We start from the raw sequence: 27826 nt of genomic DNA, 5'->3' as shown, positions 1-27826 counted from the left end.
TAAAATTGACTTCCATGGCTTAATCAACTAAACCTTTAGTTGATTGATCTACCAATTTAACCAATTACAGCTTGTAAGCCTAATGAAAATCTAGGGTCTTTTAAATTTATTTGTTTATTTAAAGTATGATTCCCCCCAGGTGATATTTTAACACAGATGTAGACTAATCAGTTATCATTTAACTGTCCTTTTCCAAAGCTAAGGTGCATCTTGTCTAAGACAGAGTTTCATTACAACTTGGGGAGATTTCTGTCAGTTTCCATTTAGCAATGAGGTCATTTAGGACTGGGGGCAAGGAAAGTCTTCTTCTTTATCATTAGCATACACAATTTTGCCTGAACTGAAACTCAGTGGTGGTCTATCCTTCTTACTTCTTCAAAGTCACACCTAAGTCTGTACAGTACTGTTAAGCACTAGAAAGGAAAAAGAAGCTGTAGAGAGCAAAAGTCTCCCATGGGCTCACTTTTATGAAGACCAGAGTGTATCTGTTTCTTTTATATACCATAATTAGCTTGGCTTATGAAGCTGTTTGGAACTCTCTTCTCCCATAAGGCTATATGTCTGATCTGCTGGATAGAGCCTATGTTAGCCAGAGCTAGATACCTACAAATAAGTGGCCTCATTTCCCTCCTCCTACAAGTTACTGCATGATCGCTCCCTTATGAGCTGGAGGGCTAAACATTTATTGTTTCCTACATAGCAGTGCAGCTTGCATAGCTACATTTCCAAGACAGTTAAAATCTGGCAGTGCATACTCGGAGGACTTTAGATAACCTTAGCCAGGTAGCAAACAGTTGTTCAGGGACTTGGGATGGGTTTAGTTTCCCCTTTAGTCAGCAATTAAATCGTGGGGAGAGGGGGGGGACCCTACTAAAGCTAATAAAAAAATGCCTACGAAAGCAAATACACTCATTATTTAAGTGTTTGCCTCATTCCGAATCTCACATTCCCCCGCAAAAATAATTACTAAAAACAGTGTAGTCTTTCTATATATTATACACACATCCCGCACAGTTGTAGTGCATGCTTTTCACATTACAATTTCTCAGGCTGCCTTTGCTTCTTCTCATGTAAGTCAAGTGTAATAAAATACCCTTCAAAAAAGCTGCAAAAGTGCTTAGAAGTTCAGCAAGCCCTCAGCATTGAAAAACGTCCCGCTGCCTGGCCTTTCTGACTACAGAAGCCTGCACACAGCTTCACTGCTACTAGATGAAAATTATGGCATAGGCTTTGAATAATATTCTGTAGAAGACCGTTAAGATAAAGGACCATATATACCCCACCCCATGGGTACCACCGCCAAGTCCCAAAGCCACATCTCTCATCCATTCAACCCAAATCTAGATTTGCCATTAAGACAAACCAATGGGGGCAAGAAGAAAAATGTATGAACAAGCTGGATTCCAAAATTCCCATTGATCTTGCCTTTCTGTTATTCCACTTCATTGAGTTGCTTTCCATCTGGTTTCAAGACATTAAGAGACAGGAAAAAAAACACTGGGCTGGTTCAACATCCCTCTCTCTCCCCCCTCCCAAAAAAATCAACCCTATTCCGTATCTGGTATTTTCCTCTTGCAGAGGAATGCAATTGCTCTCCACCTGACCCCTCTGCCTCTCATGGCCAAAGCAGACGTGTGTGTTTACTCACTAGTTTGACTATAAAGTGGAATGAAGAGGTCTACTTTTATCCCTAAATGGAGTGGGCCACAGACAGGAGTGCCCCTCACCTTAAAGGTAAAGGTAAAGGGGACCCCTGACCATTAGGTCCAGTCATGACTGACTCTGGGGTTGCAGTGCTCATCTCGCTTTATTGGCCGAGGGAGCCTGCGTACAGCTTCCGGGTCATGTGGTCAGCATGACTAAGCCGCTTCTGGCGAACCAGAGCAGCGCACGGAAATGCCGTTTACCTTCCCACCGGAGCGGTACCTATTTATCTACTTGCACTTTGACATGCTTTTGAACTGCTAGGTTGGCAGGAGCAGGGACCGAGCAACGGGAGCTCACCCCATCGCGGGGATTCAAACGCCAACCTTCTGATCAGCAAGTCCTAGGCTCTGTGGTTTAACCCACAGAGCCACCCACATCCCTGCCCCTCACCTCACCTCTCTACATTCTGCTGCTTTTATCTGCCCCCTCCCACCCAGTGACACAGCTGGGGGGAGAGCCTTCAAGCAGCAGAACCTGGGTCAGTGTCTGGGGGCAGCATGGTTAGGCACCTGTCATGGGCCTAGAGCTCAGATGGGCCCATCAGTGATCCTGCTGACCCCACTGCCCTCAGTGCTTTGACCCCTGCTGCCATACAGCTCTGCTGCTGCTTGCTTCCACTGCCAGGCACTTTTGTGTTCTGTACCCATCAGACCTAATGGTGTATATGGAAGGAAGAGAGATCAAAACTCATAGCTCATAGCTCAATACTTTGTGACTAATGGTCCATCACATTTTAAAACCAGGATAATAAAGTCAATATTATTTTACGTTACTATTAAATTGATATTTTTATTATTATTACTTCTGTTACTATTATTAGAAATCTACAAGGAAAAGTAAACAAATCATTGCATTAATAAATCTAGTAAACTGATTGATTGATAGTAACCTAATCATTACATAAATAAATAAATATGTGTGTAGTGCAATACAAGTGAGTGAGTTTATGTGATAGAATACAAGCGCAAGCTTTAACAGTATTAGTCTAGGGCAGTTCAGTATCTTTGTACATTTTTCTGCCTGCAAAGGGTTTGAGACCCACAAAGAGTGCTCCTGTTGCTTTTTTATTTCTTTAATATGGAGAGTTTACGAATTATGCTCTTAGGGTTCTATTAATTGCACACAGCCCAGAAAGCCTAATTGCCCAAGTGCATCAAAATAAACTTGCCTAAGTTGTATAATTGCAACTGCACTTTAAGCTAATTGCTACTTTTACCAGGCCGATAAAAATTTTCAGTTAATAAAGGCAAACATTGTTAATGCATGCATATTTTGTCCTATATATATCCTGCATGTCTGACTTGTACCTTCACCACTCACTCTCTATCGCTCTTTCCTTGGCATGAAAGTATTATAGCTTCATTAAACCTCATCACAATCATTATAGCACTTTAAATGTTTCCCTGCAGCGATAGGAGGAAGGCTTGGTTGATCGCAATCAGTGGCTTATTACTTGATACATTTGGTCCTGACTTTTCTCCCCCTTTTTTCCAAAGCCTTTATCTATATGCTTAGAAGAACAAAAATACATTTATTACATGATAAAGTAATCATGGACTTCAAGAATTTCACTAGGATGGTTAATTATACGAATAAGTTCTGGTGATAGGATACTGGTAAATTATCTAATTGTCCCTTGAACACTTATTTTTGGAAGAATTGAGTTAGAATACACAGCAACAACCATGGACCACTTTCTAATTGACCCATGTGGAATCATGTAAATATCTATTGCATGTGAAATGTCCACCTTGCAAGACCATCACTCACAACTGCACCTGTCATTTGCCTTCTGTTGTGATCTGTTGCTAAGGGAAGAGTGGGACATATTATGTTCCTAAGACTTTTCATGCCCCACAAACACACCCATGAAGCCGTTCGAAGGCATTGGCTCCTTGGGCTCATCCATGCAGGAAGTTACTGTGATTCTGAGTTTGCCTGGGACTTGTTTTTTGTGTGGCATCCTTCTCAACCAACAGGAAAAACTGTCTGTGGACAAAATCGGCTTCCTCGGCCAGTAAAGCAAGATGAGCGCCGCAACCCCAGAGTGGTCCACGACTGGACTTAACTGTCAGGGGTCCTTTACATTTACCTTTAAAGTTCCAAGAAACATAAATGAGTTCATGTTCATTGGTCTTGCGATGCGGCCTTATATAAATCACCCTCAGTTGCTTCCTCTGTAAAGAGGATCAATTGGTTAAATGTGTATGTTTGTGTCCAAGATCACAAGTCTGAAGAAGTTTTTCAAGTATTATCCCTCTTGACAAAGAAAACCAAATCTTGAGTGTTTCGATTTTGGGGTTAATTTATGCACGAATGCTCACATAGCTAGATGCATAAGCAAGGAACTTTTCTAAGTTATTTACATATCTACTTTTTCTGTTCTACGTGACATATCATATGCAATTCCTTTTCAGGCAGTACCACAGCCGTGATAACAGAAAACCCAACAGCAGCTGACACTACAGCACAGCCAGGTATGATGCTTTTCTTTTCTTTTTAAAAAGTGTTTCCAGTTAAAATAGAGTGCATTTCACAATTGTTATCTTGTGCCAAAGACAGATATAATGAATTGCAGGACTCTCTGGCTTTCCATCCCTTCAAACTCTCTGAAGTATAAAGTAGCATCTGGTCTCCAAGCTCAGTACAGTAAATATTTTACTCCTTCCATCCACATGTATATGCAGCACAGAACTAGCTTCCCGTCTGTGTCGTTGCATGCCAAATGGTGACAATACTACCCAAAAATTCACAGGCCAAATCACACGCTGCACTTTCTGAGGTGAGGGGGTGTGTGAATAAATAAATTGTATCTCTTCTGTGACAGAATATGTGTTTGCAAACTAAAAAGCAACAAAGGCCATAAATAACCGAGGAGGAGGCCATCCTATTTTTAGCTTCCACCATTCTGCAAAACCCGACCCAAAAAAGCAGTGTGTGTTCGTTTTTTCCCCCACCACGGAGTTGGCAGTTTTACAATATTCTTTTCTAGCAAGAATCCTTGAAAAGAGTTGTGCAAAGTGCTACGATAAACTTGGGCAGAGAGGAGAGAAGCTGTTAGTGGCAGCTGGTCCTTTCTCCCCCTCAATCAATACAATAGCTAATAGCTTTTTGAAAAGCTCTTAATTTGCAGTTACATGGGGCCTCATAGTAGGAGTTCTGGCCATTTTTAATATCCTGTATGGCTTGAAAGGAGAGAAAGAGAGAGCATCTCCCCAAAGTTCTCCAACAGTGATCAGCACCAATGTTAATTTTGTTGTTGTTAATAATTGTAAAGAGGGGAACTGGTCACTCCTCGGTTACTCACATTTCCTTTATTAAACTGCAGTCAGGCACAGTCTCCAAAGTAATTTATTAGCAGGGTGTGTATGTGTGTATAAGTATTTCCACTACAACATGACACTGGGGGCTTTGGTACAAGCAAAACATAAATGTATTAACAGCATTCATGCTTCCTTAAAGACAACTGTGTTTCAGGCCTGATTAGCCAAAAGAGAAGGTGGTTAATTGCAAGGTTGTGTCTCTTAACCTTTGGATTTCCATGTCATGAAGGTGAACACTTTCCCCAGCTCCACACTGTTTTCTTCCTCCCAAGACTGTTCAGTCAGCATAGGCTATTGTGAGCAACATCCTGCCCTCTTATTTCTTGAGACAAACACATTTGTATCTGTGCTTTTGCAGACATTGTATTGATGGGACAGACATTATATTGGCAGTTACATTACTAGATGGTTTGATTACTTTCAAGTACGTGTGCATTCTGACATTTATAGGAAAGTCCTGAGCTACTCGGTAAAGTATCTTTTATATAAGCTTCCAATTTAAACAAAAAGATGGGCTTTCTCACATTTCCTAGGTCTCATTTTATTTCCCAAATGATCCCACTACCACCTTCCCTGTGCAGTTTAAGGAAGCAAGAACTAAAGTTGCAGAACTAATTCATTACTAGGGAATGCATGCAGTGCCCAGTGCTTGCATTCGGGGACAAATGGAAAACCAAACTGAATGGTCCCCATTTAGCTCAATTTCCATTCATCTCAAAATGTCGGCTCAGGGGATATGAATGGACACCAATGGGAGTCTCACTCAAGACTCAAATTCCTGCCCGTTTTTGAAGGGAGGGAAAATGCGAGGGCAAGGAAGCACATCCTGCAAGCGTTAGCTGAATGCCACCCCTTGCAAGAAGTCACGGGCCTGTTCAGCACTGTGGGGTAGATGCCAGAGCTACACTCCATTCAAGCTTCCATTCATGCAAGAATTGTAAGCTCTCTGCATGCCAAGTTCAAGCTCTTAAATTCAATCTTTCTTTCTTGCGATTCAGCAAAGTACATGACATTGAGAAGTGTGGGCTGGAGGAATGAACTGAATTCCTTCAGGAACCTGCAAAAGCAACATGGAAGAAGAATACTTACAAAGTGCTTGGGCAGAAATGTTGTTCTGATCCTTTTGCATGTGTACCCTGAGAATCGAGTCTCACTGAGGTCAATCAGACTTCCTTCCAATTAAGCAAACATTAGGAGTGCAGCTGTAAACCTTCTAAGGACACCGCATATATTTTTCCAGGTGTCCGTTGTCACACTGCAGCAGCTTCTTGCTCTAATCAATGTTCCTCACACTACTGTAAACATTTACAAAGTAACATTTGCAGGGGCACAGATAAAATTGCCCTGTCAAGGCACTGAGCTGCTGCTGCTGCTAGTTGGCGACAATTGGTGGCAGTTAGTGGCCTCCATGTGAGAGCCATAATGTGCAAGCCACCCCTTTGTCAAGAGCTCCCAACTGCTAAAAGTCCATGCCCAAATTAAAAGTTGCATAGAGTGTTTCGAAATTAGTCTCTTTATTCAAATGTTCACCTGCTTGAAAATGGCGTTGGGTTATAGCTAGCATTGGTCTTGCCCAGAGAAGGCACACTGAAATTAATGAGCATGGCTAACAGGCCCACTGATTTCAGTGACTCTGCTCTGAGTAGTGCTTCATTCGATACAACCCTTTGTGTCTCCAAAGTGGATATTTGATTGGTGGCATCCCATCCCTTCTTGCTTAAAACAGATGAGTGCAAAAAAACCAAAACCCACAAGAGGGGATAGACAAATGGTATTGCACAGAATTTGTCCAACTGCTTGTTCATGTGGAGTATTAATGATTCCAGCCGAGAGCAAGAAGTGGCCAAGAAACGCAGCTGTTGGCTACTCTCACAGGCCAGATTTGTTTTAATTACATAATGCCATGTACCTCTATGCTTGTTAAAGAGTCATATGGAGATTTTGCTACACATCACCCATTAACTCTAATTCAAACAGCTTGTTAGGCAACTAGTGCCGCCGTATTTGCTGTTTTTCTCTGTTTCTCTGTACCTCTGGCAAACTGAAAATGTAGGGATTGGGGGGGGGGGGTTCTGAGCAAAGCAAGACCAGTCCTGCACTTCTGGTTCTGTTGACTCAAGGCAGTAGCTCGATTGCTAAGTCATTTTCAGATGCCAGCCCTGAAAGCCTAGCCAAGACATTCAGGGGCTTATTTCAAGTGCTCTACATATAATGGAATCATTTGGAATATTGCAAACCAGCAAGCTTGTACTCACTTGAATTGGCATTTGCCTGCAATATATTTGCCTCATCACTTGGCCATTTTTTAAATTGCCTAACTGGGTATTTTAGACATCTGCTGCTTTCGCTCATGTGTGTTTTATGAAAACATCTGCACTAAAATCACAAATGGGCCATTGTAAATTAGCATCAATTAATTGAAATAGTATGTTCAATTAAGGCTTGTGAGCAATGAGGACAGCTACCTGAGTTCCAATGGAATATTTGAATTATTGTGCAATTCAATAGGCAGAAAAGAAATTTAGCTGGCATGAATTCCTTCATATTGCACACCTGACCCACACCTATTCTGTAATGTTTGTGTGCAATATTCTTCAGGCCCACAAGGGCCCATATTTAACCCAATTCTGCAAGTTGCCACTTACATTGGGGGTTTTTTCTCCTCCTTCTCATTTGAAAATAATAAATGCAATTGATGCAACCTACCAGGTGTGGGTCACAGTCCATCCGCTGAAATCTGATGCAGTATGTTTTCATTATCACAAGAATGCTGATGGTGTAGGGTTGCCCTGCATTACCTCATTCCTGGTGAAAGAGAATTGAATTGTTGCACTATCAATCTTCCTAGCTGAGCTTGAAGCATCATCAGTCACAACAGCAAGACAATATTTCAAACATGAGTTCATGTTTGAGATTATGGGAGTTTCTTTTCATTCTTTTGTTAATTAGGGATAGGTTTTTTTTAAAAAAATTGGATGATGTCTTTAGATATTGACCTTCTTAATGTTACCTGGTTGAGAAAGAGAGGAGGGGTTATTAATTTAGGAGTTGCCCATGGTCAAGTGGGCATTTTCTCCCAACAATGAAAGTATATTACCTATTTTGAAACTTTTTTCTGAAAATCCAAAAATAACACAAAAAAGGATTTAGTTGTGTGGAATTTGTTTTTACATTAAAATTTCAGGCTCAATTGAAAGATAACAAACTATTTCATGTAAGACTACTAGGCAGAACTAGACAAAATCTGGAAACAAGATATGATCTCATCCAGACCAAAATAAGCTACATAATACCAGACTTCCCTTGTTTTACAGGGAGCTTCTTTTGAAGCCTATTTTGTATATAGTTGGCTGTGGGCCACATTTGTCTCTTGTCCTTTCCAAATGTATTCATTTAAATGCTGCCATCTTGTGGGCCAATTAAAGTGCATGCAAAAAAAATTTATTTATTTACTTATGATCATTGTTACCACCTACAATATATTGTATGATTTGCAAAAGTAGAAAATAAGCCCCATCCCCACTAATTCCCCTGGCACACCACCCACTATTCCACCATGCAGCACAAAACCTCTTAAATAATCCAGTGGTAAAATCAGCAGCAACTAGGCCCTTGACAACCTTTGAAAACCTCCTCCTAACAACAAAGAGACACCCGTACTTGTGAAAGTTCCCCACACATTTTAGAATCCTAATTTTCCAGGGTTCTAAAACACACAGAGAACCCCTATGAGTGCAGGAATCTCCCCATTGCAGTCACCAACCACAAGTTGAGGGACATCTGAAATGGCAAAGCAGTGGTGGTGCCAGCACATTTGTCCTTACTGACACCTTCACATACTTCCTTGTCACCTCATTACAATGCTGGAAGATGGCTACAGACCACATCTGCATTTAGGTGCACATCTGGATACAGATCTAGAATCTGGAATGCATGGATCTTCTTATCTGCGTTGAGGTGCAAAAAAAAAGGCATTCTGAAATCAAAACATAAATCATTCTTCTAACACTGAGAATAGTCTTTCTGGAATGCTGAGAAACTCTTGAAGCACATGCTCAGGAAGCAGATGGAGGAAACAGATTATTTAAATGTAGAGCAAGAATTGATGCATTGTGGATACCTTTCTGTGGTTGCCAGGTACAAATAGGATATGAAGTCCATCAAGAAATTCTCTTAATATGTGGAGCATTCCCTGATACTGGAAGAAACTGGACAAGATTGCTCTTATGCAAATCTCTCTGTGCACAATGGAGCTTCCATTGCCAGATTGAAACAACATAATGAATTTGAGAAGGACGTGACATTTGTTAAACACTGGGGGGGTGCTTTCCATTTGGACACTGTGTGTTAAAGTCCAATTTACAAATTATGTGCTTTGTTGTCCATTTGTGAATTAATTTATTATGGACGTTGGCAGATCTGTTGATGATATCATGATATCATTGCTTACCTGTGTCCCTGGCTATAGGCTTACTAAGTAGTAGAAACAGGCAGTTGAGAACCCACCACTTTTGTGTCCCCACAGTAGCCTGGACTGCTGCTAGTTTGGAATATTGTGGGAACTTCAAAATGGCGGGCAGCTCAGAGATGGCTACTGCAGACTGTGACAATGCTCCTGCTTCTCACTGTCCGCCACTGTCCGGTGGAGGAGACCACTGGTGTAAGAGGGGACCCACTACTATTGGGCACTTTGCCATGCAGCCCTCACATCTGACACCAGCCTTTTCATTGTCCTTTCTTTTCTGGTTTCTTCCAAGCCATACTTTGCTGTTACATCTAAAGCAGCAAACTGTAGCTTGTGCTTGCCCTACAACAAGGGTTGTCAATCATGATTTGAGCTGCATTCCAGCCTTGCTCACATAGTATAACACCATGGTTTGGTGTTACGCCTGAACCAAACCATCACCCTCTAACCATTTTCAGCAAATGGTGCAAGAGCCAGATGAACATTGCCTTAAAATGTTGGGCAGACATTGACAGATCATTAGGGACGGGTGTTCTATTTGTGGGGAGGGGCGTAAGAGAAAATGTGCTGTTATTAACTTACCAGCATAAGTAATTCTCTCTCTCTCTGTTCCTCCCATTCCTCCCTCCATTGCTGAAGAACTCCCAGCATATGGTTTCAACTGTGGTTTTGGCTACAGTTCTCAGAAGACAATCTGCCGTTGGGAGCACGACAGCCAACTGGACCTACGGTGGGCAGTGGTCGCCAGCAAACCAGGACCCATTCAGGACCACACAGGTAAAGTAGGGTTCACAGCTGAACTAGCAGTGGCGGGAGAAAGAGAGCACTGTGTTCAAAATCAAAAGGCCTTCCAGGGAACGGTATTTCACGTTACTGAATTTCACACTGACAACAACAAAAAAGAACTGTGCTCTTTTAGGTTCCTTCCTAGGATTATAGTCAAATTGAACTGAATGTGCTACAGCTATTCCAGAGCCTTTTGTCTCCTGTATGCCTTTCAAGAATACCTGGATCAAGCTATATATGTTACAAATATATCTAGAAGTCCCTTAGCAGCACCTCAAGCCATCTCATGCTTGATACTTGCTACCTTCCAAATGTAATAAGCAATGGGGCATTTTGTGACCCATGTGTGCCTCAATTATTGGTCTCCTTTTCATCTATGCAAATGTCAAATGTGCTGGCTGTGACCCCCCTCCTCCCATCTCCACTTTCTGCAGCCCCTCTCCCTCCCTCTTTTTACTTAATGAGAATGACAAGGAAATTAGACAAAATTGGGCTCCTTAAATTTAGAGACGCTTTCAATTGAATCCTAAGACAAGTACATTTAGTTTTATGGGGTAGAAGGGGGGAAAACTTATAATACTTTGACTATAAATGGTACTGTACAAATAAATGGCATCAAATTAAGCAAAAGGCAGTTATCTGAAACGAAGGCTGCAATAATGGGGAAAAATTGATGCAAAGTAAAATGAAATGACTTAGTGAGATCTGACATTGAAGGGAGGTTAAAAGCCATGTTAGCCATGGACTGACAAAATCTAAAAGGCATGCATAAGTTGAGCACTAATTAAGACAAAGTAGGCAGAGTTCCTGACCCAGAGCTGCAATAATATTCTTGAAATGAAAAATATTTGAACTTTGCCATCAGTGTCTGGAGGCAAGCACAACTTGTCCTCTCATTGAAAGGTTGTGGAAAAAAATGATACTCCTTAAATGTGGTTTTGTTATCATCAGGTTTTCGAGTTTCAGGTGCCTTTTACATTCCAACGCTGTAATCTGGAAACATTTTCACAGAAACATCACAAGTTCTGGTTTCTTATTTTCTGCAAAACACTTGGACTTGTCTTGCCAGTTTGTAAAGGGCTCTATGCCACACGCCACAGCTGCTTTCTATATTTTACACAGAGAAGCGGAGCTATCAATGCATTTGGGGGGGGGGGATTTAATCTAATAAATTAAATGCAAGATCACTGTGGGGAATGATTCCAGAACTGCAAGCAGGAATGCTGAGTGGCACAAGTGTTTGGGATCAGGGTACAAGATGTCTTGAATTCCTTCGGAAAATCCATGTGTCACATATGTTTTTCTGCCATCTTGCTTCCGTTAAGTATAATCGGGCCAAAATGTGCATGAACGAGTTGCTAAGGTTGCCATTTTGTTTTCTTTTGTTTGTTTGTTTGTTTAATTTATACCCTGCCATTCCTCCAGTGAGTTCAAGGCAGTGTACATAGTCTCCCTCACCCCCATTACATCTTCACAACAACCCTGTGAGGTATGTTATGGTGAGAGTTGGTGACCAGCCCAAGATTTCTCAGTGTATTTGATGGCTGAGGAGAGATGTGAAAAGTGTAGCCTCCTATGGTCCTAGTCTGACACTCTAACCTCTACACCGCACAGGGTCTCTCTTTACAAACTCGAAATTATACCGCCTCCTCCCACCAATTCCTTCTCTTGTCCTGCCTGTTATTGACCCTCACTCGCTGCACCAAGCAGGAACCCACCACAGACAAGCAGTGTATAAAAAGAAATAATAAAGAAATAAGTTCCTCTCAACTGTCAGAGCCTCCACTACGACCGAATTGGAAAAGCTCATCCTCCGGTCGAGTCCTTCGGAATCGCCTCCGACGATGATTAATGACCTGAGCTTCTGATAAGGCTGCAGGCACGTTGCCTCATTACACAGAGTATCCAGCAGCAGGGAAGGACGAGAAATATAAGCTACATTGCAAAGAGTTTTATTTCTCGCTACGCAGACAGAAAAGAAATATACATGCTCTCTCTGTGAAAGGCAGAGAGCAACTGGAAAACAAAGGAACAGGAAACCAGTAAACATCACATCCGTCTTCTGTCTTCTGTGAGACTTCCAACAGTCTGGAATGCAAAACAGAGTCTTGTGACTCCAAGCACTGCACAGTGGCACAAACAGAAACCTAACATCAACTGGGGCTTGTTTTGCTAAGCAAACTCACGGCCTCCTTCTGTGGCGCCATGGTCCCTCCAGCTTATCCTGCCTATTTATGCATAGTGTCCCATCGAGACTCTCGTCCTTTCTGCCAACACAATCTTTTCAAAACATGTTGCCCTCCAGGCATTTTGGACTACAACTCCCATCATCCCTGGCCATTGTTCACATTGACCAGGAACTGATGAGAGTTGTAGTCCAAAGGGCAACAGGTTGGGGAAGGCTGGTCCACACCATCACCTGAATGATCCACAGTGCCACATGTTCTCTTTTATGGGATAGGAATATAGATGAAGGAACAACCTTGACTTACTTGAAAGGAATTGCTGCAGCCAGAGGAGAGAGCACAGGGTAACCTGCAAGACGCTTCCATTGCAAATCCATTTTTCTAAAAAGGCTAGATTAGTTTTGGAATACTTGAGGTTCATCAGGCTTAAGGGAACCAAAAGCGGGCCATTATTTCTAATGCAGTATGTTTGTCACAGCAGGAGATGGCAATTTCATTTACTCACAAGCTGATGAAAACCAGAAAGGCAAAGTTGCACGGCTCATCAGCCCCATCATCAACCCGCAGAACTCTGCAGTCTGCATGACGTTCTGGTATCATATGCTGGGCGAACAAGTTGGCACACTGAGGATCAAGCTGCGGTACCAGACGCATAGAGAGTATGATCAGGTCTTGTGGATGCTGGCTGGAAATCAGGGAAACAGCTGGAAAGAAGGCCGGGTCCTGCTCCATAAGTCTGCAAAGCATTATCAGGTAGGCAAATAAATACAGGCACAAACTTTTAGCTTGAGGATAGTGGGTGTGGCTGGGGAGGCAATGTAACCTGGAATGAGTCCTGAGAGCCACAGAGAAAGGGCAGGGGAGCCCATGATTTGAGTTCCCCACCCCGATTTAAAATGATCTCAAAATGGGAAAGACTTCTCTCAGCAGAAGACCTTGAAGAGCCATTGCAGTCAGTGCTGCTCTGACTCGCTATAGGCAGGTTCATGTGTTCATCAAGGCAGGGCCAAGCACCTGCTGCATTTGTGCCCTGATCTATTATGGGCATTCAGATTTTGCAGTCTGTATCCCGTGGCGGACAGATGAGTGCAATTGTCATGTTAAACTTTTAAAATGCCGCCTTGTTTCTTCTGGATCAAGGGTTGTTTCTCACTCCAACTTCTCAGTTTCATTATCTTAAAATGTTACATAACCACCTTTCAGCCACGCTTCCATATTGTAAAACAGGGTGAAAGCACACAAATATAATAACAATACAAATAGAAAGACAATACAAAGCTGCTGCAGCTAGAACAACCAGTGGCGTAGCGTGGGGGGTGCAGGGGGGGCCAGCCGCACCGGGCGCAACATCTGGGGGGGGGGCGCTCGCACTCGCAGCTCTCTGCCCCTACCTGGCTCACTCTCTCTCACACACTGCAGTGCTGGCTGTGCGAATCCGATCCGAGCCGCTGGGTCGCCCCCACTGTGGAGGGGGTGGGTGCCAGGCGTGCGGTGCGGAGAAAGAGCGAGGGACTATCTGGGGGAGGGACAGTGCAGCGGCCGCCCAGCGCAGCGCTGAGCGCGGGAGAGAACCACACCAGACCAGACCAGGCAGCAGCAAGAAGAAGCTGGCAGCGGCGGCAGGTTAGGGGTTAGGGGGCGCAAATTACTTGCCTTGCAACGGGTTAGGGGGCACAAATTACTTGCCTTGCCCCGGGTTAGGGGGCGCAAATTACTTGCCTTGCCCTGGGTGCTGACAACCCACGCTACGCCGCTAAGAACAACTATTAAACTTTGAAAGTGTGGAAGAATTCTTAAAATAGATTCTTTCCCTGGCACTAAAAAGGTAGCAAAGTTTGTAGCAGCCAAGCCTCCTGAGAGAGCGAATTCCACAACTCCTTCACTACCTCTATTGTTGCTAATTCATAATTCCAGAAAAGCTGAGAAATCTATGCTATATCTTCAGCCTTGATAGGTAGACACACAAATCATATGACTCTTCAGTGGCATGTTGGCCTAAGGACTGGTTAAGGATTCTGCTTCTAGCTATTAACTGTAAACAAACAAACAAGTCATTTAATTTTTCCAGGTGATGGTAGAAGGAGAAATTGGAATAGGAAATGGAGGAATTGCAGTGGATGACATTAACTTTGACAACCACATAGCACCTGAGGAATGCCGAAGTAAGTATAATCTGACAGGAGCTACCAGATAACTCATTCAGAGCACTATTAATTCTGATAATGGCAGCTTTGTAAATAGATACAGGATCCTGCCTCTATGTAGTAAATTCTTTATAATTATTTTTCTGACCTCAGTGTTGCTGCAGCTTACCTGGGCAGGGCATGGGATGTGGGTGGCGCTGTGGGTTAAACCACAGAGCCTAGGACTTCCCAATCAGAAGGTCGGCGGTTCAAATCCCCGCAACGGGGTGAGCTCCCATTGCTCGGTCCCTGCTCCTGCCAACCTAGCAGTTCGAAAGCATGTCAAAGTGCAAGTAGATAAATAGGTACTGCTGTGGCGGGAAGGTAAACAGAGTTTCCGTGCGCTGCTCTGGCTCGCCAGAAGCGGCTTAGTCATGCTGGCCACATGACCTGGAAGCTGTACGCCGGTTCCCTTGGCCAATAAAGCAAGATGAACGCTGCAACCCCAGAGTCGGTCACGACTGGACCTAATGGTCAGGGGTCCCTTTACCTGGGCAGGGCAAGAGTGGGGCAGAGGAGCAGTAATGAAGTTGGAGCTAGGACTACACATGGGCATGAGCATCCATGCACCCTCAACATTGCTGTCTCCTTGCTCCACCCCAGTCCAGGTAAACTGCAGTAACACCCATGTCAGGAGGCTGGCTGCTCCCCAACGCACAGGCTGCTACTGGTAACAAATACTTTTGTAATGAGTTTTTGGAGGCATATCAGCCGCCTCATGGTTTCAAATGGAGCTTGTGATGAAAAGCAGTGCTTGGGAAGGATATTTCCCCCAGAAAAGCAGCAGGTGGGGGGAAAGTGCTGCTTCCCACCAGCAACACAACCCATTCCCTCCCATCACTTTCCAGCTCCAAGACCAGAAATAAGCTTGTTAGAGGGGGAAATAGCCTTGAGGAAAGGAATGCAGCAGGGAAGTGGTTGGCAAGTGAAGGGTTTAGCACCCCTCCCATCTGCTATTTTTCTGCTTGAAATCATCCCCATCCTCCGTTTATAGCTATTTATAGCTATTACAGCTGTAAACTCCAATCCAGTTCAGCCTTTAGTGGGTGATCTTCAGGATGCATCACAATAACCACTCACATGAAGAAGCTGGTTATTTATAAGAGAGTTGCTCCCTAGCAGTCTAGAAGCTGACTTCCTAGTTAACCTCACACACTCCTTGTCATTTAGGTGGATTATTCCTAGATGGGATTGTGGTCCTAGGATTTATATTTCACAGTTCATACAACACATCCAAAATCCCTTGCTTGCGCTCTGCAGCCAGCAAAACTCTTTCTTGACGCTAAGGGCTGCTTGTATATGATTAAGTGTTTTACATCACCGGGCTCCAAGATTATAAATACAATGAATGAAACATGCTAATTTTGCCTACTGATTTTCATTTTCCAGAGACACAAGACCCCTGCTGATAACTCTCAAACTGTGCCAAGTTGGGGCAGTGGGAGGTTGGGTTTTTTTAACCTTCCCCTCCCCCCCCTCCTTAGCTAATTTTGGGAGACCAGTGTAATGAACAGCTCTGTCAAGCTGACATAATCATGCTCTAAGGCAGGAGGAAAATCCTCAATACCATTATTGCCAGCATGATAGCCAATCAGTATTTGTCACCCTAATAATCAATGTCAATTCTCTTTCCTTTGCCAGAATCAAACGACGCAGGGAGCAAGAAAGCCAAAGTAGAGCCAGATATTAATCAAACAGGTACAGGGTTTAAAATAACGATTTTATTGCCATGTGAATCTTGGCAGCATATTAATTGATTTTAATCGCCATTCTAGTAAGATCTCTTCTGTGTATTATGTGCAGGGTTTGATTGTGTACACAGCCCTTGCTTCATTTTTACGTGGGTTTTTTTAAATGTATAAAATCCCCTTGAAAGCTGTTAAGCCTGGGACAGACGGTAGCAGACAATAGTTGTTCATAGAATCAGAGAAATGTAGAGTTTGAAGTATACCCAGGGGTCATCTAGTCCAACCCCCTGCAATGCAGGAATCGCGGCTAAAGAATCCCTGACAGATGGCCTTGCAACCTCTGTTTAAAATAGAATCATATAACTGTAGAGTTGGAAGCTGTTGTTGTTTTTCAGGACATGGCAGGTGGTGTGAGAGAGGGATCATTGCCAGTAGTCTAGGAGCTAACAATCATCATGATGGCAGTAATCAGCAAAATAACATAAATAAAAGGCATAATAAATATGGTAGATACTGAATTATGCCCAAGCTGCTTTGCTGAAAAGTGCGTCTAAACAGTGTTGTTTTTAGGTGATGCCTAAAAGCACAGAGAGAAGCAGCCAGCTGCCTCTTCCGTGGCAAGGACTTCTGCTGTTTGGGCACCACCACCAAGAAGGCCTTGCCTGGGAATGCAGCGATGGGATTTTTCAATCTATATCTTAATGAGAATCTACCTAATTTGCATTTTCAAATCAATATACAGACTGGAACGCAGCTGTGTTTGAAATTTGCACTTTTGTCATATGTTTCTTTGACCAAAAGATATGCACAGAATTAAGTTAAAACACATTGAACACACCCATCCATAAAAACGGAACAAAACAACCCCCATCTCAAATGTATCAAGCTCCATCTTCTATCACTGAACACATACTATTCACATCCTCACGCCAGACTTTCATTCATTCACTCCCTCAGCTTTAGATGCCCAAGTCACATCCTCACTGTTGCTCTTTGTTTCCCTGCAGGTTTTACTCCTGATTACCGTGAGAACGGGGAGACTTTCAACGACAACATCTCCAGAAAGCCAGGAAACGTGCTGAAGACTCTTGACCCCATTCTAATCACCATCATAGCCATGAGTGCACTGGGCGTGCTTTTGGGGGCGATCTGCGGTGTCATTCTGTACTGCGCTTGCTGGCACAATGGGATGTCAGACAGGAACTTGTCTGCCCTGGAGAACTACAATTTCGAACTGGTGGATGGTGTGAAATTGAAAAAAGACAAACTGAACGCACAGAATACTTACTCAGAGGCATGAAGATGTAGGAGCAGCTGAAGAAGTTTTAGAGAATTGAGGCAGAAGAACATGTAACCAGCTTAAGGCTGGGGAACCATGGATCTTCTATTACTGTACAGCCTGGAAACTGCGTTGAGGACGCTGAGCCAAGCTTTTCTCAGGAGCTTCAGTGAGTGTAACAGATATCCTAAAACTTGGACAACAATCTGTGTTAAACAATCTGAATCATGTACAGTCTACTTCTGTTTCTGTTTTAATTTGAAATAATCAAATGCTGGTGTTGAGACCAAGTATGATTGACTTAAGAAGGGATGTTTTGTTTTGCTTTCATTTTGCCTTCCTTCCCCACCTTCCTCTTGGTTTGTTTCCTTCCTCCTTCCAGCCCCCTCTGCAACTTTTGATGAGCAAGTTTTACTTTTTACTGTGCAAAAATCCAAGATGCTGTCACAAAGTGTATTCCGGTGGGGGTCCTTTAGATGGACACGCTCTCTGTAGCTCAGTGCCCAGAAGAAGACTAAAATATTTGGGAGCAACAGCAACTTGGTGGATTCCTGAACCTGTATTTGTGTATAATTGCTTGTGTTGTGCATAGGCAACGGAGGGTTAGGGGTGCTTTTGAAACAAAACAAAAGTACTGGTAGCATCAGTACTGGTCTAGTGTGTCAGCTCTGTTTACCAAGCAATACAGTCAGAATTTTATTGATGTTTCTCAGTGTTGTGCTAAACTTTGTGCTTGTGAATTCCATACAAGAAACATGTGCCATCACCCAGAAACAACCGGCGAACCAAGTGTACTGCCTAACACTGTAACAAAAACAAAGCAAAAGTCCTTGGCACTGGCTAGTGTGTGTCCTCTCAAGTGCCTTTTTGTTTGTACTGCTTCTCATTGTGTTATCATCAACTCCAGCTTTGTCTCTCTCTCTCTTTCTCCAGTTAAAAGTCCTTGTCCTTATTACTTACCCTAAGGGCTCACTGACTAACGAGAAAGTATATTTTAGCGTAAGTAAACCTTGGGAAGGCAAGGGCTTAAGGAAACGGGACAACCTGGTGGCTTGATTCTTCCATTTCCTTGTATTTCAGTTTCATGTCTCTGGACCATTTTTGTACAAAGCTGCAATATCTCCTGCCTTCCTCCTCCTTTTATGGTTCTTTCATATAGAATGTATTTTCAAATATAAGCGATCTCTCTCTTGCTCTCTCCTCCTCTTTGTCTCTACGTAGATTGTTGCATAAGCATTTGCCATTGCCAAGGAAAGGGAAATGCAGCTTTAATTTGCTGGTAATGGCAAAAATAATTTTATTAGACTTTTGTGTTGTGTTGTGTTTTGTTTTGTTTTGTTTTTCTAAAGTAAGGGAAATTTCTTAACTCTACCCTCCAAAGTTGAACTTTGGGTTTTCTTGTTAACAGCATAAAGTGACAGTATCTGTTTTTTCCCCTTAAGTAAGCCATGCATTCGTATTCATAGACGGCAATGAATAATTTTTCCTGCAAAGTAAAGGCCATTCTTGCCATCTCTTAGCCTTGCTGTCCAATTTAAAAGTGGTCGTCTCGGTGTAGGATTGATTTGTGCTAATTAGGGTTACACTGATGCTGCTACAAATAGATGGTGCTTATGTTGGCTTGATCAACAAGTTGCTTGCTAAACAAAATTCAGTACATAACATATTAATCCTAAATGAGGACAAAACCTTCAAACAGAGAATGTACCAAACCACATGGGGATTTTGTTGCAAATTACTCTTCTAAGAGCACTGTGTATACAAATTATTTGTAGGTCCACTTTTTTCCCCCTTCAGAAACAGCAGACTTAATGTTGAAAATAATGGCTATAAAAAGTAATTGATAACTGATGCAATGCATTTAGGAATTAAATGATTTTCTGAAATAAGATCTTAAATGACCACAAGAGTCACCACAAGGTGATTTTGCCACCTCAGTGCTGTGCGTATGGCAAATATTTTGTTCAAATGCACCTTGACATGGTGGGAGCTGGTATTTACTGTAGCAGAGAAAATCTTTGAAAACTCCAGGAATATCGCCCACACAAGGCTGTATTTTAGGCTCAACATTTACCGTGAGAAAAATCACCTTAACGAAACATAGCATATGAATCAGCTTTTAGATATCCATCCTATACTGAAATTGGCTCACCTTGCCAGTTAATTATCCCAAAGGGAAGAGCAAGCTGAAATAATTTTTGACTGCACTTGTTTCATGTAATATTTAGTTGTGTTGTGTAATTATTGACTCTTCTTTCGTCACATGAGCATCTTAAGATCCGTGACCTAAATGAGTGCAAACATCGTTTAAAGTTGGTGGGTTTAATTGCAAAGACGTGCACTTGGCAGAACTTGGAAACAATGAGCCAAGCTCACATTTCGTCATTGAGAAAAACTGGTTCACACATGCATGAACATATGAATGAAGAAACTGCCTTCCACTGAGTCACACCATTGGTCCATCTAGCCTGATGTTGACTATACCAACCTCCCCGAAGTTTCAAGTAAAGAAGGGTCTTTCCTAAGTCTGCTGTATGATAAGCTTTTAAATCTTAAGTGTGCTGGAGATTGACCTGGGCATGCGCTCTACCACTGAACAATGGCATTTCCTTATCACTTTATCTCATCACTTCATTATTCAGCTTGGGGTGATTCTCAGTTAATTCTGTGAACTGTCTCCATAGAAGAATATTGTGTTTTGAGCTGATGCTAGATCATGTGTAAAAAAACAACAACTTTGATGCATCATTCACACGAGTGGGTAATCACTTGATATCACTACAAAACACGTCATAAACATGCATGTGTGAACCAACCCCAGTAGAGTACAACCTCTACTATTATTTGGTTTGTATTGAATGCGCCAAATGTTATTTAGTGCAGAACCAAACCCAGAAGTGGCACGTTCTCTGCTCCTGGGGACCGCTTAAAACCTTTTAAGTGACGTTGCATGGATCTTAAGTTGCTCATGTGAAGAGAGCAGTATCACAAGCCTCTCTCTGGGAGCAACGTGGAAGATGCGAGCATGAATATAGACTCATGACTTATCACAGAGGGGAGGGGGAAGCCCAAGCAAACTCATTCAAAAAACATTTCAATTTGTTTAAATGGATGTGGGGTTAGCTATTTGTTTTGTTCTAGTTGGAACAGTAAAGCTTTTGGCTGCAATCCACCAGGCACTGCCAGTGTGCATCCTCCATTTGTTTCAGTGTGTGCCAACTCCACGGAAACAGATCAAGCTCTACAAGAGTAGTGCTTGGCGCATTGCACCCTTTTTCCTATGGCTTCATCTAAAATTTCCCGTGCCAGCAACTCAATGCCTGTGATGGAGAGCATTGGCTGCTGCGCCACTGTCACATCCCGGAATAGGGAAGGGGGAGTTCCGTGAATATTATTCCAGCAGATATGTCAACATAGACCTTTGGAGCTGATGAGCCAGAGTGCAAATTTGTATGAACAGAATAAGGAAACCCCAGTGCTGTGGCTGTTTAATGCTAGAACGGAAGAACAAGGGATATGATTTCTTCAAACAGGAATTGAATGAAAACTGCCCTTTCAAGCAAAGGAAAAACGATACTGCAACTTTAGATGGAAAAGAAAGTATCTTGCACTGATAAATATATTTAAAAAATATATGTTTATAAAGTTATTAATTTGTAAAGGCAGTGTTATGAAATGTTCAGTTTATATTGTTTTAGATTGTTTCATAATTTTGAAAGTGTAAAATAACATATTTTTTTCTTTATCAAAAAAAACTTATAAAAATCTTCTGTAGTAAAATGAATTCATTTTACTGGTATATTATTGCTTCATGTTTTGTACCATCATAAAATTTTGTGCGAATTTTTTTACAGAAATTTTTTATTTTCTATGACAATATGACACTTTTAAATTGTTATTTCAAAATGAACAGCGAAGCCTTAACTTTAAATGACGTTTGTATTCTCGGACACTGAGTAGCATTTAAAAAAGGGTGGGGGGGAACACATAGGATTGAATTGTAATTTAAAATTTCCAAACAATGACTACTACATTCCAAAGAAACAGTTGAATTAAACATTTTCATAAAATACCCCATACCTTCATGACTTTTATTATGCTTACAGCTGTACTGGTTTTAAAAAAACAGCTTACCTTTTAAAAGCATCTTTTAACAAGCACAGATGTTAAGATTCTCATCTGCTAGTCTGAAAACTTGCCTGAAAACAGACTAAAACAAAGCAGCACTGAAGGCAATTCCATGTTCAAAATCCACTTCTAGAATGTCCCACATCACATTATGAAGACCGGCATTAGCTATCAACTATTCAACTCAAAGTTCCTCACTGAGTGAGCTTGCCACAGATACCCCAGACAACACAATCTTTGCACTGAAACATTTTTTTTCTGTGTATGGATGAGCCTTTTGCAAAAGCCAACTGAATGGGAGAAAAGCAGACCACTACCAGAACTTCCCATTTCATAGAATCATGGAAGGGACCCCAAGATTCATCTAGTCCAATGCAGGAATCTTAGCTAAAGTATCCATGATGACAGATGACCACCAACCTCTGCTTAAAAACTTCCAAGGAAAGTTGGTGGCATGGAGGTCCTAGCTGTCAGTCCCATAGGGATGCTGGGCAGGCAGGCAAGCAAGAAAGCAGCTATGATAACTTGCCCAAACAGAAAATGGACTCTTCTTTTATAAGAGATAGGATCAGACAGTGGATGCTGGTCCATTAGGGAAATTGGGACACTGCCCCATCAACCTCAGGCAGTGCCCAACTGCCTGAATTCTCACTTACAACCAGCCCAGAGAGGTGGCACTGCCTGTCATCTCCCTGCTCTGTAGTCTCTGTGTTGCCCTTGTAGAACTTGGCAAGGAGAAGGATGGGCACACAAGTAGATTGAGTTTACTCCACGCCTGACATTGGCTCTGGTTCCAGCTGCTGTCGAGGTCCTTGCCTTCCACCTCATCATTTCCAATGGTCACCATCCACCACTTGATCAGGTGGGACCTTTCTGAGCCTGTGAGTCACTGCTAAGGTGCTAAGTCCCAACAGTGCTCTCCGGCCCTTCAGAATGGTGGTGCTGAAGCGTAGCAGAAACCCAGGACGGCAACTCCTTCACATGACAAGCTGCTATACGGTTTGCTTAAATTTTGTTCCATAAAAAAGCAGAGCTTCAATCCCCAGCTCAAGACCGCCTGCACTTTACCACCCCAGCAAGAAACCTGCTCCATGCCTCTCACATGCCTTGCCCTAGCACAGGAAATTGAAATAAGAAGTTTGGGACTATCATGGTCATCACACACACATTTAGTCCATTTGGCTTGGCAGTGTGGAGCCTACAGATGCAAACACTACCAAGGAGATGGAGGGCATATTCTGGTGCAAACCCCAAGCTGTTAATTTTACTTTTTTAATTGCACTCACACACACCCTTTCTATTCTCTTTCCAAGAGATCTTATCAGACATATTCCAGACAGGCAAAGGCACTCGAGGAGGGTGCAAATCAGGGGCGATGAGGAAGTGGCCTGGAGATAGTTCTAAGGGCTAGGTGGAGAGGCATTCGGCCTGCTTGCAGGCTTCCCACTGGCTCCAGGCTGGCCACCTTGAGAACAATATCCTGGGCTAGATCAGCAATGAGAGAAAGATGGCAACCACAATCTCTCTCCTCACAGGGCAGTGTGCCTTCCATTTCATATCCACCAAGAGTTTTTGCCACTGAAGGGGATGCAAATGTCTGCTGCTCATTGAGGAGTTCCTATGTGTGTGAGAAAGGGCCACTGTGAAATGATCAGCTACAGCAAGACAACTATCTGTTCTATCCTCTAGAGGCAGATAACTGAAAAGATATATTCCATTATAATTTAACTAATGCTAAAGTTTCTTTAAAAAAAATGTGGTCAAGGGTAACCAGAGGCATGAGATACAATGGAGAGGAAGAAATTAATGCTTTAACAAATCATTGCTCTGCGAGTCGACACGCTAGTAGGCACAAAGAGCAGGATACAGTAATTATGAGCTGTAATATGAATTAGCTGGACTGCTGGGATCAAGTACCATTCATGTTACTAAATTTAACACTTATCTGACAGTCAAAACCAAGTTTAGAAATTGTGACTCCAGGGAAACTAAAACTGCAGAACGGTTTGGGTTGGGTTTTTTTTGAAGAAAAAAGAAAAAAGCCAAGTGGAGCAATTATGAATAATAAAAGGCAGGCAAGGATCAGATTTAAAATAGCACATGTAGTGACAGAGATACATATCTTCTTTCCCAGACTATGACAGAGCTGAAGCTATATTAAACTAGGTATGAGATAAACCTTGGTGTCATATTTGAGGTATGGAGTAGGAGAAACCAAAGCAGAGATGTGGATGGGAAAGAACCAGAGGCACAACTGAAGCTTTGCTGGCTTCAGCTCCCGTTGTTAAAGCTATGATTTGTTAGATCATTTTTTAGTGTTTTTTTGTCTAACAATATATGTGAACTGCTGTGATGAAAACAGTGCTTCTCTCCTATGGGTTTATGTCTTTTCCATGGATCCCATAGCAATGACCATCATCATCATTGCCAAATGTATTACCTGCTCTTCACCAGAAAGTCCCAGGTTACAACAATTCAGAGTTCAAGACAGTAAAAAGCAGATTGCATTCACACCAATAGGGTGGGCCCTGAAACACATGCAAAGTGTCAAAGGCCAGAGTAAAGTAGTACATCATCATTATTATTATTATTAGAGTTTATATACCTCCCTATACCCAGAGGTCTCAGCGTGGTTCACAGAAAAGATCACAACATATAGAATAAAAACAACAACCCAATAACACCCCCCCAACCCAGAAAAGAGCCACATTTTAAAAGGGTATAGGATGTCAAACACATCAACCAAAGGCCTCGTTAAAAAGGAACGTTTTTGCCTGGCGCCTAAAGGTGTGCAATGAAGGCACCAGGCAAACTTCCCTGGGGAGAGCATTCCATAGGCGGGGAGCCCCTGCAGATAAGGCCCGTTCTCATGTTGCCACCCTCCGGACCGCTTGACGAGGTGGCACATGAAGAAGAGCCTCAGAAGATGATCTCAGGGTCTGGGTAGGTTTATATGGAAAGAGGCAGTCCTTGAGGTATTGCCATCCTGAGCTGTTCTTCAGAAGTTACCAAAAGCTGCATAGTTAAGCCACTATACAGAAGAAGCCTCTATGAGAAGGGAGATCCGCAACTTAGGGGCTGCCACAGAGAAGGTACTCTCCCAGGCCACAAATACACCCATAACTTCAGAGGAAGGTAGAATGATCAAGAGAGCCCCTTCCGCTGATCTTAACACCCGGGGGAGGCGGTCTGTATGGAAGAAGCAGATCATTTCTGAATCTGAATCTACACATATAAATCAGTGTGTGCAAATTTAATACAAATCTATATCCTCTTTTGTGCTGATGCAGTTCCTCTTTTGGGGGCCATGTGTCATGGCAACCCAACTTCTGGTCTCTAATGTAGGATTGTGGCACTCAATTTAGGATTGTGTAAAGCCCCAGGTATTGCTGCTGCTTTTGCTAGTGCTACTAGTGTTTAACATTTTGTGTCAACAATGTACCAGGATCTCTAGAGAACCACTGTCCTTTCTGTGAGTTATTGATATTCACAAAATATCTAAAAGAAGAATGAGCTGGATTACAATTGGAGGTCCAATTGGAGATGACAGCTGGCACCATCCAGCATTTATGCAAATTACTTTTACTGGCTCATCAAGCATCCTGAGCAATTTCCTTGAAAGTTAATTCTCTTGGTTTCAGTGGAAGATACGACAGTCCAGAGCACGCCTCTGAAGAATCAGCAATGACTTCTGGGTCAACAATACTTTGGAAAATAATTCTTGGAAAAACTTGACAGAGCTTCAGAAAAGGTTATCAGCTTATAATTTTCCTAGAAGATCTGAGGCCAGCAGCAATTTGTTAATGTGCACATGGACTTCATCCAAAGGTCCTAACCAGAGAACTTCCATACCACATACAGAAACATAAACAAGGCAAGAATTTGAAGCACATCTGTATGACTTGGCGTGAAGTCAATATGGCACAGACAACAAAATTACGCTGTGTTACGCCGTAGACTTGGCTTGACAGGAATAGCTTTTGACAGCCCTTGTCTCTTTAAATTCCCCTTCAGTCACACACTAATTAAACTCTATGCAGTTGCTAGAATTCCAAATTAAACTTTGCAATTCATTACTTTTGATTTGATGTCAGAGACGCATCCATTTTGTTGTTGATGTTTCTGCAGAGTTTGCTCAAATACCCTGACCCGTGCCATCAAAAAATGAAAGGTGGCGGTAATCTTTTAATCTGGAGTTGGTAGGAGCTGGCTTGTCACAATGAGATTGTCACACAACTGACGAGTCAGGGCCTCTCAGCAAGCGGGAAGAAGCATCTGGGTTGTAAGTTTGAGCCTTTTACAGTCAGTTGGCCTGCCTGTGGAGTTAGCCTAAGGAACAGGCGAAGGAAGGTCAGAGGTAGGAAAGGTGAGATGAGATCAGCTCCCCAAAGGCAGGCCAGGTAGGCGGAGAGCAAAGCAAGCTAAAGAACCAGGGGGAAGGCTTATAGGAACAGGCAAGTTCAGAATGAGGAGTGAAAGTGCTGAGCCGTTGTATTGTAAAAAGACTTGGTTCTTACAAAGAGCCAATAAAGTGGCAAAGCTATGTTTGGGCTGTGCTTTTCAGACTGCAGTGGGGGCTTGTGTAATTGAATGCTCTCTCTCTCTCTCTCTCTCTCTCTCACACACACACACACACACACACGTTATGTACTGAAGTTCTCACCCTGGGCCAGCAGGGGGATACTGTAGATAGTTTTCACTCAGGTCCACATATGCAAATAAGGAGTGACATTTAGTGATTGGATAGTTACAGAACGTTGTTACTGTTGCTTTGTAGTTGAGCTCTATCTAAGCAGGTTGGCAGAACCCTTCAGCCCAGTTCTGTTCTGCCCTGTGAATAAACAAGAGCTGTCTGAAGAATCGCTGTGTCGTCTGATATGTTCACCCACAACTTAACAACACACACACAAAATCCTGGCACTGAAAACTTAGATGTTAAGGAGGACTCTAGCCTAGCCTTTCCCCTGGCATACTAGTTTTCCGTGTGTGTGTGTTCAGTCATATGAGCCCCAGTGATACAGTCTTATCAGGGACAGCCCAGACACAAGTTGAGCATCTCATCTGGTGTTTGTGAGAAGTAGGGAAGACATATTTAGAGAGGGGCAGCAGAGGAGAGTGGCCAATAACAGTTGAAACGGAGTGAAGAAAGGCATGCAGCCAATCAAGCAACTAGGGACTAAGGAGACCCATGATTTTCCTCAAGAGATGCACTGGTGCATGGATGAGAGCTCCAGTCCAGTTCCTGGAAGGCAGAGCCAGCCCTATCATTAGACAAAAGGAGGTGGTTGCCTCAGGCACCTGATTTGAGATGTCATGAAAATGTTTTATTTTGTTCTTACTCCCAGGCACTCGTGGCATTCTTCATCTCAGGTAGCAAAACAACATGGTCAGTCTTGAGCTCAATGCAACTTGACTCAGGCGTGTGTGTGTGTGTGTGTGTGCATGTGCTATTTGCTGCTTGCTGCATTAGGCAGCAAAATAACTCAGGCTGCTCTGCTGGAAGGCCTGCAATTCGACAAAAGCCATGGCAATGTGTCTGAACCTACCATATGAGGCTTTTCCTCAGTTGTGAGTTGCACAAGCGCTTTGGAGTACATAGAACCATAGAACCGTCCTTTTACTCACACTAAAACTGGTGGCCACCATGAGCCTCTATCCCCTAGTGTGAGGCATGTCATGAACTTTAAGGGAACATCCTTGGAGCATATCCATGTGTGCACTGAACTTGTGGAGGAAGATTCCCACAAATGGTTTGCCATATGCGCATTCAGTTTATACTGCAAAGAAGTCTGCGCGGTTTAAAGAAAGTGCTTTACCAGGGGCCTCGGCCCTCAATTTTATTAATTTCCCCTTTTCTGCCAACTCATGTCTGTATCTTCTGGCTCTTTTCTTCCTCATCTGTTTTCTCTTTTTAACCTCCAGACTCTTAAAATCATGAAGTTAATAATAGCTGTTGGGGAAATATTGGAAATCTTGACTAGCTGGGTAGATCAAGCATTCCTGACTCCCCCACGACTTGACCACAGAAATCTAAAGGATTTATTAGTTTCTGAGCCTGAGAACAATGGAATGACTCTAGCA

At 42.7% G+C, this 27826-nt stretch overlaps 1 protein-coding gene across 3 annotated transcripts in view; it reads left to right on the top strand.

Annotated features, from left to right (window-relative positions):
- NRP1 (neuropilin 1) overlaps positions 1 to 21689 on the top strand; it is a 125110-nt gene extending 103421 nt beyond the window's left edge. For 2 of the 3 annotated variants that reach the window (XM_082192227.1, XM_082192226.1), the window contains exons 12-17: positions 4125 to 4184; positions 10135 to 10272; positions 12949 to 13220; positions 14536 to 14629; positions 16292 to 16348; positions 17346 to 21689. In XM_082192227.1, the coding sequence (XP_082048353.1) occupies positions 4125 to 4184; positions 10135 to 10272; positions 12949 to 13220; positions 14536 to 14629; positions 16292 to 16348; positions 17346 to 17638 (914 nt within the window). In that variant the 3' untranslated portion in view covers positions 17639 to 21689. The remainder of the gene's footprint in view (positions 1 to 4124; positions 4185 to 10134; positions 10273 to 12948; positions 13221 to 14535; positions 14630 to 16291; positions 16349 to 17345) is intronic. The other variant, XM_082192228.1, reaches the window with a different exon arrangement.
- Positions 21690 to 27826: the final 6137 nt, after the last annotated feature.

The sequence above is a fragment of the Podarcis vaucheri genome (assembly GCF_965113315.1).
Source record: "Podarcis vaucheri genome assembly, chromosome: 12".
NCBI lineage: Eukaryota > Metazoa > Chordata > Lepidosauria > Squamata > Lacertidae > Podarcis > Podarcis vaucheri.
Note: the sequence above shows the minus strand (reverse complement) of the source record. Positions and strands in the feature narration are given on the sequence as shown.